Source organism: Pongo pygmaeus, chromosome 1 (genome assembly GCF_028885625.2).
Source record: "Pongo pygmaeus isolate AG05252 chromosome 1, NHGRI_mPonPyg2-v2.0_pri, whole genome shotgun sequence".
Lineage (NCBI taxonomy): Eukaryota > Metazoa > Chordata > Mammalia > Primates > Hominidae > Pongo > Pongo pygmaeus.
The window spans coordinates 97287553-97304650 of record NC_072373.2 but is presented as its reverse complement, the minus strand read 5'-3'; the positions used below and the strand labels follow the sequence as shown (position 1 = coordinate 97304650).

General features: G+C 39.2%; 1 protein-coding gene across 1 annotated transcript; it reads right to left on the bottom strand.

Annotated features, from left to right (window-relative positions):
- Positions 1–12277: 12277 nt before the first annotated feature.
- Positions 12278–13664, bottom strand: LOC129012734 (small proline-rich protein 2A). Its single transcript, XM_054448723.1, has 2 exons — positions 13622–13664; positions 12278–12908 (listed from the first exon to the last, which is right to left on the bottom strand). Exon 2 carries the CDS (start codon positions 12887–12889, stop codon positions 12671–12673), a length of 219 nt encoding a protein of 72 aa, XP_054304698.1. The 5' UTR covers positions 12890–12908; positions 13622–13664; the 3' UTR covers positions 12278–12670.
- Positions 13665–17098: the final 3434 nt, after the last annotated feature.

Genomic DNA, 17098 nt, shown 5'->3' with positions numbered 1-17098 from the left:
AGTTCAAGCTTCCAGGCTGCTTTGTTTACCTAAGCGAGCCTGGGCAATGGCGGGCGCCCCTCCCCCAGCCTCGCTGCCGACTTGCTGTTTGATTTCAGACTGTTGTGCTAGCAATCGGCGAGACTCCATGGGCGTAGGACCTGCTGAGTCAGGTGCGGGCTATAATCTCCTGGGGCACCATTTCCTAAGCCCGTCGGAAAAGCACAGTATTCGGGTGGGAGTGGCCCGATTTTCCAGGTGCCATCTGTCACCCCTGGAAAGGGAAGTCCCTGACCCCTTGCACTTCTCAAGTGAGGCAATGCCTTGCCCCTGCTTCAGCTGGTGCACGGTGCACTCACCCACTGACCTGCGCCCACTGTCTGGCACTCCCTAGTGAGATGAACGCGGTACCTCACATGGAAATGCAGAAATCACCCGTCTTCTGCGTCGCTCATGCTGGGAGCTGTAGACCGGAGCTGTTCCTATTTGGCCATCTTGGCTCCTCTCTCCTGGTATTTCTAGTTCTAGATCCCTGAGGAATCGCCACACTGACTTCCACAAGGGTTGAACTACTTTACAGTCCCACCAACAGTGTAAAAGTGTTCCTATTTCTCCACATCCTCTCCAGCACCTGTTGTTTCCTAACTTTTTAATGATCACCATTCTAACTGGCATGAGATGGTATCTCATTGTTGTTTTGATTTGCATTTCTCTGATGGCCAGTGATGGTGAGCATTTTTTCATGTGTCTTTTGGCTGCATAAATGTCTTCTTTTGAGAAGTGTCTGTTTATATCCTTTGCCCACTTTTTGATGGGGTCGTTTGTTTTTTTTCTTGTAAATTTGCTTGAGTTCATTGTAGATTCTGGATATTAGCCCTTTGTCAGATAAGTAGATTGCAAAAATTTTCTCCCATTTTATAGGTTGCCTGTTCACTCTGATGGTAGTTTCTTTTCCTGTGCAGAAGCTCTTTAGTTTAATTAGATCTCATTTGTCAATTCTGGCTTTTGTTGCCATTGCTTTTGGTGTTTTAGACATGAAGTCCTTGCCCATGCCTATGTCCTGAATGGTATTGCCTAGGTTTTCTTCTAGGGTTTTTATGGTTTTAGGTCTAATATGTGAGTCTTTAATCCATCTTGAATTAATTTTTGTATAAGATGTAAGGAAGGGATCTAGTTTCAGCTTTCTACATATGGTTAGCCAGTTTTCCCAGCACCATTTATTAAATAGGGAATCCTTTCCCCATTTCTTCTTCTTGTCAGGTTTGTCAAAGATCAGATGGTTGTAGATATGCAACATTATTTCTGAGGGCTCTGTTCTGTTCCATTGGTCTATATCTCTGTTCTGGTACCAGTACCATGCTGTGTTGTTTACTGTAGTCTTGTAGTATAGTTTGAAGTCAGGTAGCGTGATGCCTCCAGCTTTGTTCTTTTGGCTTAGGATTGACTTGGCGATGCGGGCTCCTTTTTGGTTCCATATGAACTTTAAAGTAGTTTTTTCCAATTTTATGAAGAAAGTCATTGGTAGCTTGTTGGGGATGGCATTAAATCTATCAATTACCTTGGGCAGTATGGCCATTTTCAATACTGATTCTTCCTACCCATGAGCATGGAATGTTTTTCCATTTGTGTGTATCCTCTTTTATTTCACTGAGCAGTGGTTTGTAGTTCTCCTTGAAGAGGTCCTTCAAATCTGTGTATTGATAGAGATTTATTCACCAAGAAAATATAGAAGCTATAGACCTACATTGACTAAACATCAGATCTACAGAATATGCGAAAATACAGTGAGAGAAATTAAAAGTAGTTCATAGGTCTATAATAAATGTTGAAAACTCAAATAATTCACTCTCAAAAATGGCTAGAATAATAAAAGTTTGAAAAAATACAGGGCTTAAATATATAAGCCAATTGGACCAAATAGACAAATATAGAACACTCCACCCAACAGCAGCAGGACACACCTTGCAGCTTTCTCAGGAGAACATGGAAGCACACTCCCCAGGATAAACTACATCCATTAGGCTACAGAACAAGTTAATATATTTTAAAAGACTAAAATCATGCAATGAACTTTTCCAATCACAATGGAATAAAACTAAAAACTTATAATCAAATTAAAACTGGAAATTTCACAAATTTCTGGAAATTAAACAACACACTCTTAAAAAGTCAATAAGGAAAACAAAGAAACACAAAATTGTGAAAAAAATTTGGAGAGTAAAGGCTGTTTCAACTATAACATAGGATGAGAGTCCTGCAAATTCTACTGTAACTTTGAGAAAGGTTAAATAATATATAAACACTATGAAAAAAATAAAAACTAACTCACAATCTTAAAAGATAAACATAATTTTATGATATGATCCAGCAACACCACATTCAAAAATTGATCTAGTACATTTTAAAATATCTCGACAAAAAATAGGTGCATTCAAATAATTATGGCAGCTTTAGGCATAATATCCACTATCTGTGATCTACCAACATGTCCTTCAATAATTGAATCTATAAACTATGGTACACACTCATGCAATGGAATGCTGCACAGTGATAACATGGAATGACCTGTCAAGACTCACAAAGACATGGTTGAATTTGAAATGCAAACTGATAAGTAAGAAAAGTCAGTCTCAAAGGCTGTAGGCCCATTTATATGATTTCTGTAAAAGGCAAACTTACACATTCAAAAAGAGTAACAAACTCCAAGTTCAATGAATTCAATACACCCACCATGACACACCTTATAATCAAATTATCAAAAGAGAGAATCTTGAAAGCAGCAAGAGGGAAGTGAATCTTCATATCTAAGAAATCCTTAAGAATCCAATGAATTCAGTGACACCCACGATGACACAAATTATAATCAAATTATCAAAAGAGAGAATCTTGAAAGCAGCAAGAGGAAAATGAATCATGATATCTAAGAAATTCTTAAGAAGTAATTGACCAAATGCTCATCAGAAACCTTGGAGATCAAGAGGTAGTGGGGTGACATATTTAAAGCCCTAAAATAAAACACTTTCAACCTAGAATCCTATAGCCAGCAAAATTGTCCTTTAAAATGAAGACAAAATTATGGCATTTCCTGCAATCAAAACTTGAGGCTGTTCACTGCCTCTAGATTTTCTGTATGAGAAATAACAAAGAGAGACTCTCAGGTTGAAATAAAAGGATGCTGGAGAAAAACTATGTGAAGATACAAAAATCTCTGATAAATGTACACTGGTATATAAAAGCCAGCATTATTGAAATTTTAGCTTGTAACTTCACTTTCTATTTTCTACATGATTTAAAATGCAAATTAACACAATATAATTACAAATCTGTGTTGGCAAACACACAATATATAAAGATGTAATTTGTGAACTCAACATAAAAACAGGATAAGGTTGGTTGTATGAGTCAATTTTTCTTTTCTTTTTTTTTCTTTTTTTTTTGATACAGACTCACTCCATCACCCAGGCTGGAATGCAGTGGCAGAATCTTGGCTTACTGCAACCTCCGCCTCTGGGCTCAAGCAATTATCTTGCCTCACCCTTTTTAGTAGTGGAATTATAGGCATATGCCACCACATCCAGCTAATTTTTGTATTTTTAGTAGAGACAGTGCATCCTGCCCTGTCATTTCGCCATGTTGGGCAAGTTGGATATGCAATTGGGGTTAAACGGGTGTTAATTCAAATTAGATTTCTATAACTTTAGGATACTATACATAATCCCCGATGAAACCACAAAAATATTTTCAAGTATACACAAAAGATAAAAGGCAATAAAATAGCTTTACTACAAAAAATTAAATAAACATAAATCAGACAGTATTGAAACACAAACAATACACAGAAAACAGTAAATGCAGAAAGAAGACCTTCCTTATCAGTAATTACTTTAAATGTAAATGAATTAAATTCTGCCCAAAAACACAAATTGGAAGAATGAATCAAAAAAATTAAAATATAGAACACTCCACCCAACTGCAGCAGGATACTCCTTACAGTTTTCTTAACAGAACATGGAAGAAGACTCTCCAGGATAGACCACATCCATCGGGTTACAGAACAATTTAATATATTTTAAAAGACTAAAATCATACCATGGACCTTTCCAATCACAAGGAAATAAAACTAAAAACTTATAATCAAATTAAAATGGCAAATTTTACAAATTTATGGAAATTAAACAACACACTCTTAAACAACCAACAAGTCAAATATGAAATCATAGGGAAAATTAGAAATCGCTTGAGACTACTCACAACAAAACACATCATACCAAAAACTGTGGGTTGCAGCAAAAAGCAGTGCTAACAGGGAAATTTATAGCCATAACCACATACATTTTTAATGAAAAAAAAAGATCTCAGATAAATAACCCCATATTGTACTTGGGAAACTACAAAAAGTAAATGAAGCTAAACCCCCCAAAAAGAAAATACGAGCCTAGAATAGAGATACTAATAAAGGACAAGCAAACAGTAAAGAAAAATCAATAACATTAAGTTTTATTTCTTTGAAAAGTTCAACAAACTTCACAAATCTTTAGACAGAATAACTGCATGAATAAAAACGATGTAAGACTCAAATAGCTAAAATCTTAAAAGAAAGGAGGAACGTTACACTGATTTTACAGAAATAAAAAAATTTGAAGAGAAAGCTATAAATAATTCTATGTCAGCTTATTGGATAACACAGTCGGAATGAACAAATTCTTAGAAATATACTGTCTACCAACTCGTGAAGAAATAGATAATTTGAATAGATGTATAATAAGTAAGGAAATTGAATCACTAATGTAAAATCTCACAAGAAAGAAAAATGTTGAACCAGAAGGATTTACTGGAGAAATGTAAAACAATCCTTCTCAAAATATTTCAAAAAAGAAAGCTGAAAATAGAGACTACTTCCTGTCTTATTCCATGAGGCCCACCATCACCCTGATACAAAAGCCAGACAAAGACACTACAAGTAATTAAAACTACAGAACAATATTCCTCATGAATATGATGCAAAAAAGACTCAAAAACATTTAGCATACCAGATCATTCCTGTGGCTCTGGGCAAGATGGCCAACTGGATGCAGCCAGGTGGAACAGCTGACACTAAGGAACCAAGATTACACGTGCACTTCTAACAGATATTCAGAGGGAAGGCACTGAGAGTGAACCAAGAGAAGACCCAGAAGTTAGGCTGTAAAGAGAGAAAGTTGGGAGCCCTGCACAGGGTCACTACACACCAGAACTCGTTCCTGGCCTCCAGTGACTCCAGGGGAACAGCTGAGTTGAACCAGCAGGGAGGAACCCACTCCCGCCATGGGCCTCTGGAATCCCAGCAGGAGGAGACCCCCTCAACCACCAGGGACACTCCAGTTGGCAGGCAGAACTGCTTAGAGAAGTGACAGGGGCAGCATGCCAGCTGACATGGAGCCCAAAGGGTTTGGTAGGGGAGTGTCTGTAATGGAGCAGGGCCAGGGATGGCCATCTCCCTAGGCTCAACTTGCTCACGTAGGAGACTTTAACCCTTGGGGAGCTGTTGGACCTGAATTCTGCAGGGCAGTCTTGCCCTTCAGATGGGGCCAGTCTGACCTGAGCATTCTCTGGTCAGCTGGTGTCTCCTGGGGTACCAGCCTGGATGCACTTCCTTGCAGAACAAACTCGGGTGACTTTGGGACCCATATTTTAGCCTTTGTGCTGGCAGATCACAGCTAACAAATGGAGAACTCCAGCGAGGCGGCTGCCCGTGGTCACCCACCAGCCCATCTGCTCGCTTCACAAACCACAGCTTCCCCTGGGCCCAGAGCAACACCCCATATCACTTTGCCAGCATGTGAGTGCATGAGTGGGTTTTGCTTTCCTCTCCCCACCAGTATATGTGAGAGTGTGCATCCTGCCCTGTCACTGCTGCAGCGAGAGTACAGTCAGCTTCCTTCTCCCTGGTGATGGCCATTGCAGTCACATAGCCAGCCAGCCCGAACCTTCATGCCAATGTATACCCTTGTGCCAACACTGCCATGGGAGGGAAACTAGGCACTGAAAACAACGGAAACTCCTTCACCCCAAACAACCATCCCTAACTGTTGCACACAGAAAAAGCACTCAGGCCTGCACCCGTCAGCACCCTACCCACATACCAACAACACTAAAAGTGTGACAACACACACAGTAACCAGCAGGGACCCCCTACAGCCCCAAGCCACATTGCCTTCACCACTGTCATGAACGTCCCCACAGAGGCAGGTACCCTAGCACCTGCAAGAACCCTGCCCCCAGCCCAATAGTATGCACCCTGCCATGCTGCCACTGTTCTTGACACATACAAACAAGAATGGACCCCACTGCCACCACACTGCAAAACACTTTGGCTGACACCACCCATCAAAATGTAGTGAACAGGGGTCAGGGAGCACCTCAGCCTCCATAGCACAGTGGATTCCTAACCTGGGGGAGCCAAAGAACAAAGTCAAGCCTGACACACTTCCCTCAGAGTTATGGCATGCAGTCCAGGATTTGGGAGCTGAGTGCTGGGACCCTAATAGCTTTCAGAGATGAAGCCAGTCATCTGAATTGATGTTATACCACAATCAAAACCTCAAGGTTATCAAATGAGATAAAGAAATTAAAACCCATCCAAATGTCAGCAACTTCAAAGATTGAAGGAATATAAGCACATGAAGATAAGAAAGAATCAGCACAAGAACTCTGACAACTCAAGAAGCCAAGGTGTCTTTGTTCCTCCAAACAACCACACAGCCTCTCTAGCAAGGGCTCTGTACTGAGCCAGGATGGCTGAAGTGGCAGAAATAGAATTTCAAATATGGATAGGAAGGAAGATCATTGAGATGTAGGAGTATGTTGAAACCCAATCCAAGGAAGCCAAGAATCACCATAAAACAACGCAGGAGCTGACAGACAAAATAGCCAGTAAAGTAAAGAACATAACTGACCTGATAGAGCTGAAAAACACTACAAAATTCATTTTTTGTTATGTTATAATGCAATCACAAGCATTAATATCTGAATAGACCAAGCAGAGAAAAGAATCCCAGAGCTCAAACACTGACTTTCTGAAATAAGACAGCCAGACAAGAAAAGACAGAAATGAATGAAAAGGAATGGATGAAGCCTCAGAAAAATACGGTATTTCATAAAGAAATCAAGTTAGTGATACATTGGTGTTGCTGAAAGAGAAGAGAAGTGTGTAACTAACTTGAAATGTATTTCCAGATATTATCATCCATGAGATCTTCCCCAACCCAGCTAGAGAGGTAGACATTCAAATTCAGAAAATGCAGAGAACCCAAGTAAGATACCACAGAAGAACATCATCTGCAAGACACATAATCATCAGATTCTTCAAGGTCAAATGAAAGAATAAATGCTAAAGGCAGCTAGAGAGAAAGGTCAGGTCACCTACATAGGGAAGCCATTGAGACTAAAAACAGACCTCTCAGCAGAAACCATACAAGCAAGAAGAGATTGGGAGCCAATATACAACATTCTTAGAGAAAAGAAATACCAACCCAGAATTTCATATCTGGTCAAACTCAGTTTCATAAGTTGAAGAGAAAAAAGATCCTTTTCAGACAAGCAAAGGCTGAGGGAATTTGTTAGCACCAGACCTACCTTACTAGAGCTCCTAAATGGAGCACTAAATATAGAAAGGAAAAACAATTACCAGCAACTACAGAAACATACTTTAGTACACAGACCAGTGACACTATAAGGCAACCACATAAACAAGTTTTTAGAATAACCAGCTAATACCATGACACAATCAATTCCACATGTATCAATACTAACCTTATAAGATACACATCTTATAAGGCAGCATTACTGCAAACATGTCTCGCCTCCCACCATAGGGTGGTTTTTCTCTGATCTCAGAATTGAACAAATGTACAATCGGGTTTTATACCGAGACATTCAGTTCCCAGGCGCAGGCAGGAGACAGTGGCCTTCCTCTATCTCAACTGCAAGAGGCTTTCCTCTTTCACTAATCCACCTCAGCACAGACCCTTTATGGGTGTCGGGCTGGGGGACGGTCAGATCTTTCTCATCCCACTAGGCCATATTTCAGACTATCACGTGGGGAGAAACCTTGGACAGCACCCCGCTTTCAAGGGCAGAGGTCCCTGCGGCTTTCTGCAGTGCATTGTGCCCCTGGTTTACTGAGACTAGAGAATGGTGATGACTTTTACCAAGTATACCACTTGTAAACATTTTGTTAACAAGGCACATCCTGCACAGCCCAAGATCCCTTAAACCTTGATTTCATACAACACATGTTTTTGTGAGCTCCAGGTTGGGGCAAAGTGGCTGGGGCAAAGCTACATATTAACAACATCTCAGCAAAGCAATTGTTCAAAGTACAGGTCTTTTTCAAAATGGAGTCTCTTATGTCTTCCCTTTCTATATAGACACAGTAACAGTCTGATCTCTCTTTCTTTTCCCTACACACAAGAGAAGAAAGCCCTCTCTCACCACTCCTATTCAACATAGTATGGGAAGTCCTGGCCAGAGCAATCATGGAAGATAAGGAAAGAAAGGGCATCAAAATAGGAAGAGGATAAGTCAAACTATTTCTGTTTACATACGACATGATACTATATCTAGAAAACCCTATGGTCAAAGACCAAAAGGGTTTTTCAGCTGATAAAAAACTTCAGCAAACTTTCAGGATTCAAAATCAACGTACAAAAATTACTAGTACTCCTGTACACCAACAACCAAGACAAGAGTCAAATTAGGAACACAATCCCATTCACAATTGCTACAAAAATAATAAAGTACCTAGAAATATAGTTAACCAGGGAGGTGAAAGATCTCTACAACAAGAATTCTAAAACACTGCTCAAATAAATCAGTGGTGACACAAACAAATGGAAAAGCATTCCATACTCATGAATAGGAAGAATCAATATCCTTAAAAGGGCCACATTGGCCGGGCACAGTGGCTCACACCTGTAATCCCAGTACTTTGGGAGACCGAGGCAGGCAGATCACGAGGTCAGGAGATTGAGACCGTCCTGGCTAACACAGTGAAACCCCATCTCTACTAAAAATACAAAAAATTAGCTGGGCCTGGTGGTGGACGCCTATAGTCCCAGCTACTCAGGAGGCTGAGGCAGGAGAATGGCATGAACCCGGGAGGCAGAGCTTGCAGTGAGCTGAGATTGGGCCACTGTACTCCAGCCTGGGCAACAGAGTGAGACTCCGTCTCAAAAAAAAAAAAAAAAAAAAGAAAAGAAAAAAGGCCATATTGTCCAATTTACAAATTCAATGTGACTCCTATCAAACTACCAATGACATTCTTCACAGAACCAGAAAAAAATTTTTTTAATTCATATTGAATCAAAAATCAGCCCGAATAGCCAAGGTAATTCTAAGCAAAAAGTACAAAGCTGGAGACATCATGCTATCCAACTATAAACTATACTGCAAGGCTACCATAAAGGAAACAACATGGTACTAGTGGAAAAACAGACACATACACTACTGAAACAGAATAGGGAACCCAGAAATAAGACAACACACCTGTAACTATCTGATCTTCTAAAAACTTTTCAAAAACAAGCATGGGAAAAGGACTTCCTGTTCAGTAAATGGTGCTGGCATAACTGACTAACATATGCAGAAGATTGAAACTGGATACCTTCTTTACACCATATACAAAAATCAACTCAAGATGAATTAAAGACTTAAATGTAGAACCCAAAACTATAAAAACCCTGGAAGACAACCCAGGCGATACATTTCTGAATATAGGAGCTGGCAAAGATTTCATGACGAAGATGTCAAAAGCAATTGCAAAGAAAAGAAAATTGACAAATGAGATCTAATTAACCTAAAGAGCTTCTGCATAGCAAAGGAAACTATCAAGAAAGTTAACAGACTTTAGGTCTAAAGAATGGGAGAAAAATTTTGCAAGATACACATCTTATAAGGGTCTGATATCCAGCCTCCATAAGGAATTTGAACAAATTTACAAGAAAAAAAAACAGCCACATTGAAAACTGCACGAAAGACAGGAACAGACACTTTCAAAAAGAGACATACAAGCCATATGAAAAAAAGCTCAATGTCACGGATCATTGGAGAAATGCAAATCAAAACCACAATGAGATACAGTCTCACACCAGTCAGATGGCTATTATGAAAAGTCAAAAAAAAAAAAAGAGGTGCTAGAGAGGTTGAAGACAAAAATAAATTCTTATACACTGTTGGTGGGAGTGTAAATTTATTCAAATGTTGTGGAATACAGTGTGGCAATTATTCAAAGAACTAAAATTAAAGAACTACCATTAAAACCAGCAATCCCACTGCTTGGTGTATACCCAAAGGAATATAAACCATTCTACCATAAAGACACGTGAACATGTTATGTTCATTGCAGCCCTATTCATAATAGCAAAGACATGGAATCAAACTAAGTGCCCAACGATGATAGACTAGATAAAGAAAAAGTGGTACATATATACCATGAAATACTATGCAGCCATAAGAAGAAATGAGACTGTGTCATTTACAGGTACATGGATGGAGCTGGAGGCCATTATGCTTAGCAAACTAATGCAGAAACAGAAAACCAAATACGACATGTTCTTACTTATAACAGCAAGTTAAATGATGAGAACACATGGACACATAGACGGGGACAGCAGACAATGGGGCCTACCACAGGGTGGCGGTTATGGGGAAGGAAAGGATCACAAAAAATAACTAATGAGTACCAGAATTAATACCTGGGTGATGAAATAGCTGTATGATAAACCCCTATGACACAAGTTTAACTATATAACAAACCTGCATATGTACCACTGAACTTAAAACAAAAACTTTAAAAAAGCAGATGCCAAAGAAGATGCAAAGAAAAATGTCTTATATGCTCTTGGTAAGGATGTAAATTAGTACAGCTGCTGTGGAAAACAGTAAGATTTATCCAAAAAACTAAAAATAGAATTATCATTCAATCCAGCAATCCAATTACTGTGTATCTATCCAAAGGAAAAGAAATCAGATTATGAAAAGAGTGCCTAAACTTGTATGGTTATTGCAGCACTATTCACAATAGCAAAGATGTGTAACCTAAGCATCCATTAATGAATGAATGGACAAAGAAAAGATAGAATATACATGCAAAGAAATACTATTTCGTTGTAATAAAAAGATGAAGTCCCATCATTGGAAGCAACATAGATTCAAATGGAGGTCATTATGTTAAGTAAAATAAATCAAGCAGAGATAGACAAATATTGTATGTTTTCACTCATATGTAGGAGCTGCAAAATTTGATCTATAAAGGTAGAGAGTAGAATGGTAGATACCAGAAGCAGGGAAGGGAGTTCAGGGGATGGAGAATGATAAAACACTGGCTAATGAGTACAAACATAGAGATATATAAAAGGAGTAACTTTTAATATTTGATAGCAGAGTAGGGTGACTACAGTTTACAACAACATATTGTATTTTTCAAAATAGCTAGAAGAGAGGAATTAAAATGTTTCCAACAAAGAGAGAAATGATAAATGCTCAAGGTGATGAATGCCCTGAATTTCCTAATATCCTGACTTTATCATTACACATTTGATCCATGTAACAAAATATCACATGTATCCCAAAAATGTGTATAAGTATTAGGAACCAATAAAAACAGAGTCTTCGATAGCATTAGGAGATATACCTAATGCTAAATGACGAGTTAATGGGTGCAGCACACCAATATGGCACGTGTATACATATGTAACAAACATGCACATTGTGCACATGTACCCTAAAACTTAAAGTATAATAATATTAAATTAAAAACAAAAAAACAGAGTCTTCTTATTTTTTATATTAGTTACATCCAAGCCACTCTATTGCTGGAACAAATATGGTAGTGGTTGTCATGGGGAGTGATGATGATGATGATGATGGTGGTGGTGGTAATGGTGGAAACAATGATGATATGTTACTGCCAATAAACTTCTAAAATGACAGCTAATTATGTGTCAGGCATTGCACCAACAAAATTTCAGATAGTAATTAGATTTATCCCGCGACTAGTTTGTTAAGTAAATGTTATTTTGCTCGCTTTGCAATAAAGAGATTGACATTCACAGAAGTTGAATAATATGTTCCTGAAATCAATCAAACACTAATTAAGGAAAATAAAAGTGGTTTAAATAATGCAGACATAATCTTTGGTATGACCCAAATTTTAAGATTCTGACTGGTTGAAAGAAAGGTGGAAATAAACCCAAATGATTATATAATATTACTAATAAAGCAGATTTGAAAAGAAACAAAAGATCCATTCACAAATATGTATGCAAAGATACTTTATTCAGGGAGTGAAAGAAAAGTGACAATTGCACAGGTGTTAGAAGCCCATGCCCAGGTGACAGACAGACACAGAAAACATCAACAGAATTTTTTGATGGTTCCCAGGGACAGAGCTGCTGGTCCTTCTTCCAAAGCTCTGGGAACTGACACTGCTGAGGACTTCCTTTCTCAGTCTCCACCTGGACAGTGGTAGTACGGCAGCCTCAGAAAGGAAACTTTTGCTATCAGGGCTCATCATGGGCAGATCACTGGCTAAGAGGAAAGAAGCTCCCTGTGTATCCATGGTAGGCTTTGATGAGAAGATGTGGGTGAAGCTGTGGAACAAGGTGAGCCAATTATCCTTATCCTTTCATGCTCCTGATGAATTCTGAAGCTGTTACTTGCTCTTGGGTGGATACTTTGACTGGCAGGGTGGGGAAGGTGTCACAGGAGGACATTTCTGCTGGCACTGCTGAGGTGGGCAGGGCTGCGGACACTTTGGTGGTGGGCACGGCTCAGGGCACTTCGGGGGTGGACATGGCTCTGGGCACTTTGGCGTGGGGCACACAGGAGGTGGCTGGCAGGGCTGCTTGCACTGCTGCTGTTGATAAGACATCCTGCTGGAGTCTCAGAATCTGAAAGAAATGATATGACAGTGTTCATGGGAATGGACTCCTCCAGAGAGAGAAGCCAAAGCTTATATAATACCATGGCATATTATTTCTCCAATCTCCAAAATTTTATTTAAACCCTTAGCTCCCTTTTTATGACTTCCTGTCTTCTCCTTTCCACTTTAGCAAGTTGCTTCATCAGCCCTAGGAAATCCTGCCTTTCCTCATACAATTTTTCCAATGAAAACATCTCTGTAATAAAGAAGCAAGCATGTTATTCCATGAAAATGACATCTTCAGGAAAGGCAGTCACAAGTTCAGACCCCCTGGGCAATCTCACAAGCTATTCCTATCATGATTATCTGTTGTAAAGCACCAGTGGGTTGACTTGGGCACAGAGCAAGGGCTGTTCAGGAAGAAGTACTGGCTCTCACACCTGCTAAGACACAAACTTTAGAAAAGGACACCAGGAAAATACGGAAAACAGAAAAATACTTCATCCCTTTCTTCAAACCAAAGCTTTCCTATTAACTTCTCTGTCCATATGGACATGTAATTGTACATTTTTTAAAAATCAATGCAAAACACTGTATCATGTAGTCTAATCTTGTAGTTCCATCCATTAAGTACCATCAAACCTATGATCATAGGTTTGGATCCACCAAACTTGCTGGATTCAGATTAAATTCAACATTTCAGGGCACAAAGAACAGAGGAACTCAAGGAAGCAGACTCACCAGGTTCTCCAAAGCAGATCAGTGCTCAAGTACCAGGAGTTTAGGAGTTGTAGAGCAGAGAACCTCTTTATAGGGCCAGCTACCCCACCCAGCAGGAAGTGGAACTACGCAAAACTGGGCTGGTCCAGCAATGTCCCAACTAAAATGCAAATCTATCCATAACTAGCATGACAGGGATTCTCAAACTGGGAAATATCCTGTTCTGGGATCTTTCCACTGGATTAAGTGCTTCTGACTCACTGAGGCCCTGCCTTAGATCTCAGTTTCAGTGACTTACAGCAAAGAGGCACTTGGGGGATTCTCTAACTGGTGGTCAAGGGCTCTCTTTCTTGATTAGGGGCAATGAATGCTTCCCATCTTACACCTTCCCTAAATCATGAAACTTCCTGCCCTGATCCACTTTAGCTGAATGCCATATTGTTTGTACATGAAGCCATTCCACCTCCACTTTCCTTGTACAATTTGCCAATGTGCTAGAAGGAAGGAGAGACCTAACAAAGGCCTGAGTTCTGGCCCCAGATTTTTTTGCTAAGTTGTATGACCACAACCAGGTCAACTCTCCTCCCTGGAACTGTAAACAGAGGAGCATCATATTTACCTCTGGGTTTGAAGGCACTGACAACATTGTGCCATCTGTTGACCCTGTTCAAGCCTGAAATTTTCTGCTCCACCTCTTTCTCTCGCAGAACCCCAGATTTTACCTATATTCCTTTCCTCTTTGAGGGTTGTCTTCCACAACCCTTGTCTTCTACAACCCTCAAAGAGGCACTTGTGTCCCAGGATAGATACCAGAGTGAGATCCAGTCTTTCCAGTATGTTTTCCACTGCTGCCATCAAGGGTGTGTACTACAGGGTTTTCATTTGTAAAACTGTACTCTTATTCACCACATTAAGGAAATGGAGAAAAGGGAACCAAAGTTACAAGCATTCATTTTAAATCTATGTATTGAACCATGCCTGTATGTTTCCCTGTGAACATCATATAGAGAACAAGATGCACAGACTTACAGTATCTTGTGTAAATAATTAGAAGTTTTCCAGAATAGAGGTCAGAGCACTTAAAGTCTGAAATCTAAGGGAAAATATAAACTCAGTGTGATCCTATGTGTTTGCTTTCTCTACCTCTCTTTCCAAACAGGTTTTAGTCTTTGAAAAACCATATTTTTTTACTTGTTTGTATGTTCTTCCATTGTCTTTTCCAAAAGCCCTCTAGTCCCACAACCTGCTAGACTATCAACTCACACCCCAATGTATACCTCTCATCTGTCCATTTTAGTACACATCGTTCACTCGATACATATGTTGTCAATGTGAATGTCTTTCACATCTTTTTAAAACTCTTCCTGCAGTCAATGGGGCTTACTAAACATTGTATATTAAACATTTAAAACAATGCTGCTGGAGCTTTCTTGTCTGGGCCAATGATCAGGAAGCTTTCCAAGAATGTGGTTTTATAACTGGAGAAGAAGAAGGAAGAGGAAGATAAAGAAAAAGAGGAAGAGGAGTGACTCAAATTCTTTGGAGCACTCACCAGCTATCCTCCAGATAGAGCAAGAGCACTGAATCAACCCAGCATCACATCTCTCAGTTAAGCAGGTTAGGTTTCCAAATCTGCAATTGCTCCAGTCTCTAAGGAAGAGCTTGTGGCCAAGATCACCGCGGCCAGATGCTACAGAAATACAACTATCAAGTGAGCACCTTTGCGCCAGGTGTTTACAAAAGTGTTCTCACCAAATGCTTCCTGTAGACTATTACACATGCCAAGCACAGTGGGTAAAGTAAACAGACTTCACTCAATAGGTCCCCTACTCCTCCCCAGAGTCTCACATCACATCTACAACACAAATCCTTAGAGAAATGTCTGATTTCTAACATGCAAAATTGGAGAACTGGCTGCCAAATGAGATCACTGTGTGAGATAATACAGTTTGGGTCATGCCCTGAGACTCCCCTTCTGAGAACACCCCACTCAAACAGGCTGTTTATCACAGCAGTGCAGGCACCAGAGTGGCAGCAGCCCTAGTGCCCTAGTGCCCCTAGCATCTCAGACAGGCTCACTTTACAAGTTGAGGTGGTGAACTTGAAACTCAGAGTTTCTCACAGTCCAGGTACATGAAAAGCAGCCACAACATGAAGAGGGGCAGCTACTAGCCACAGCTTCCCCAAGTTATGACTTCCGGGCCCTGAAACATAGAGTGAGGCATACTTCACACACACACATACACATACACACTCACACACACACACCATGAGTCTTTATCTGTCATCTATCTACATGTCTAAAGAGGTTAGCTTTATCTTCTTTAAGAGTCTAATAGCCTTAGGTTCATTCCTATTACTTTTACTCCATAATTTTCTAGAGGATCATTAAGTATGAATTATTAGTACTTAAAAATGACAGGAAAGAACAAATACCTTTAACATTTTGCGATTCAGAAAGTATATTTGAATTTTATTAATTATATATTCACTCATGTGTGTTTGTGTGTGTTTATAATGCTATGAAATTTACATCACATATGTAGCATTGGCTAACTACTACTACAATCAAGATACGTAACTGTTCCATTACCACAGGGCTCCTCTGCTCCTCACTTATAGCCATAACCACCCCTCCTTTCCAAATATTTACCTCTAGTAAATATTACTCTTTTATCCATCTCTATGATTTCATTATTTTAAGAATATTTGAGTGAATTTATACATCATGTAACCTTTTGAGAATTGCTCTTTTTTTTCACATAACATAATTTCGTGGAAGTCCATTCACTTTGTGCAAACACTTTTAATTTTGTCTAATACTTCATTCAACATTTTATCTCACATTTTAATACGATACATTCCACTAAACAAAATAGTACTGGCAAATAAAGTTTTAAAATTAAATAGAAAAAAATAAAAAAACAGGAATTATGGTAAAATATTCTTGATATGTTCAGAGATATGGTAACTACAACTCCCCATGCATATCTGCCTTCTGCTTTTATTTCTGAATGAAAGGCTAAGCCTAGCATTTGTCCTTCCATGCTGAATCTGATAAATTACAGAACATACATAAGGTAGAATAGTGAAGATCATTAAGGTGGATGTTTTGGAAGATTATTTAATATAATTTAAAATATTCTAATTGTACTAAAACATATGTAAAGCATGACAACATTTTCATCAACATTTATTAAAAGATAGGAAACATATGAAACAATATATTAAATGTGACTATGTATGGCTGGTGGAATTACAGATGATGTTTATTTTCTTGTTTTATTTTTCAAAATATTCTCCAAATGTTACCTATTATTGAGGTAAGAATCTTAAAATTCTGCTTTGAAAAGCTGACAACAGACAAGCCTGTCCATTTTTCAATTAGTGAGATAATGGACTTTTTTCTTTTCAGCATTTTTGGCCAGAGACCAAGGGTGGAGCTGGATGTAAGTAGCAGTTGTTTTATTGTTATAGCTCTACATTGGATCACGTCCC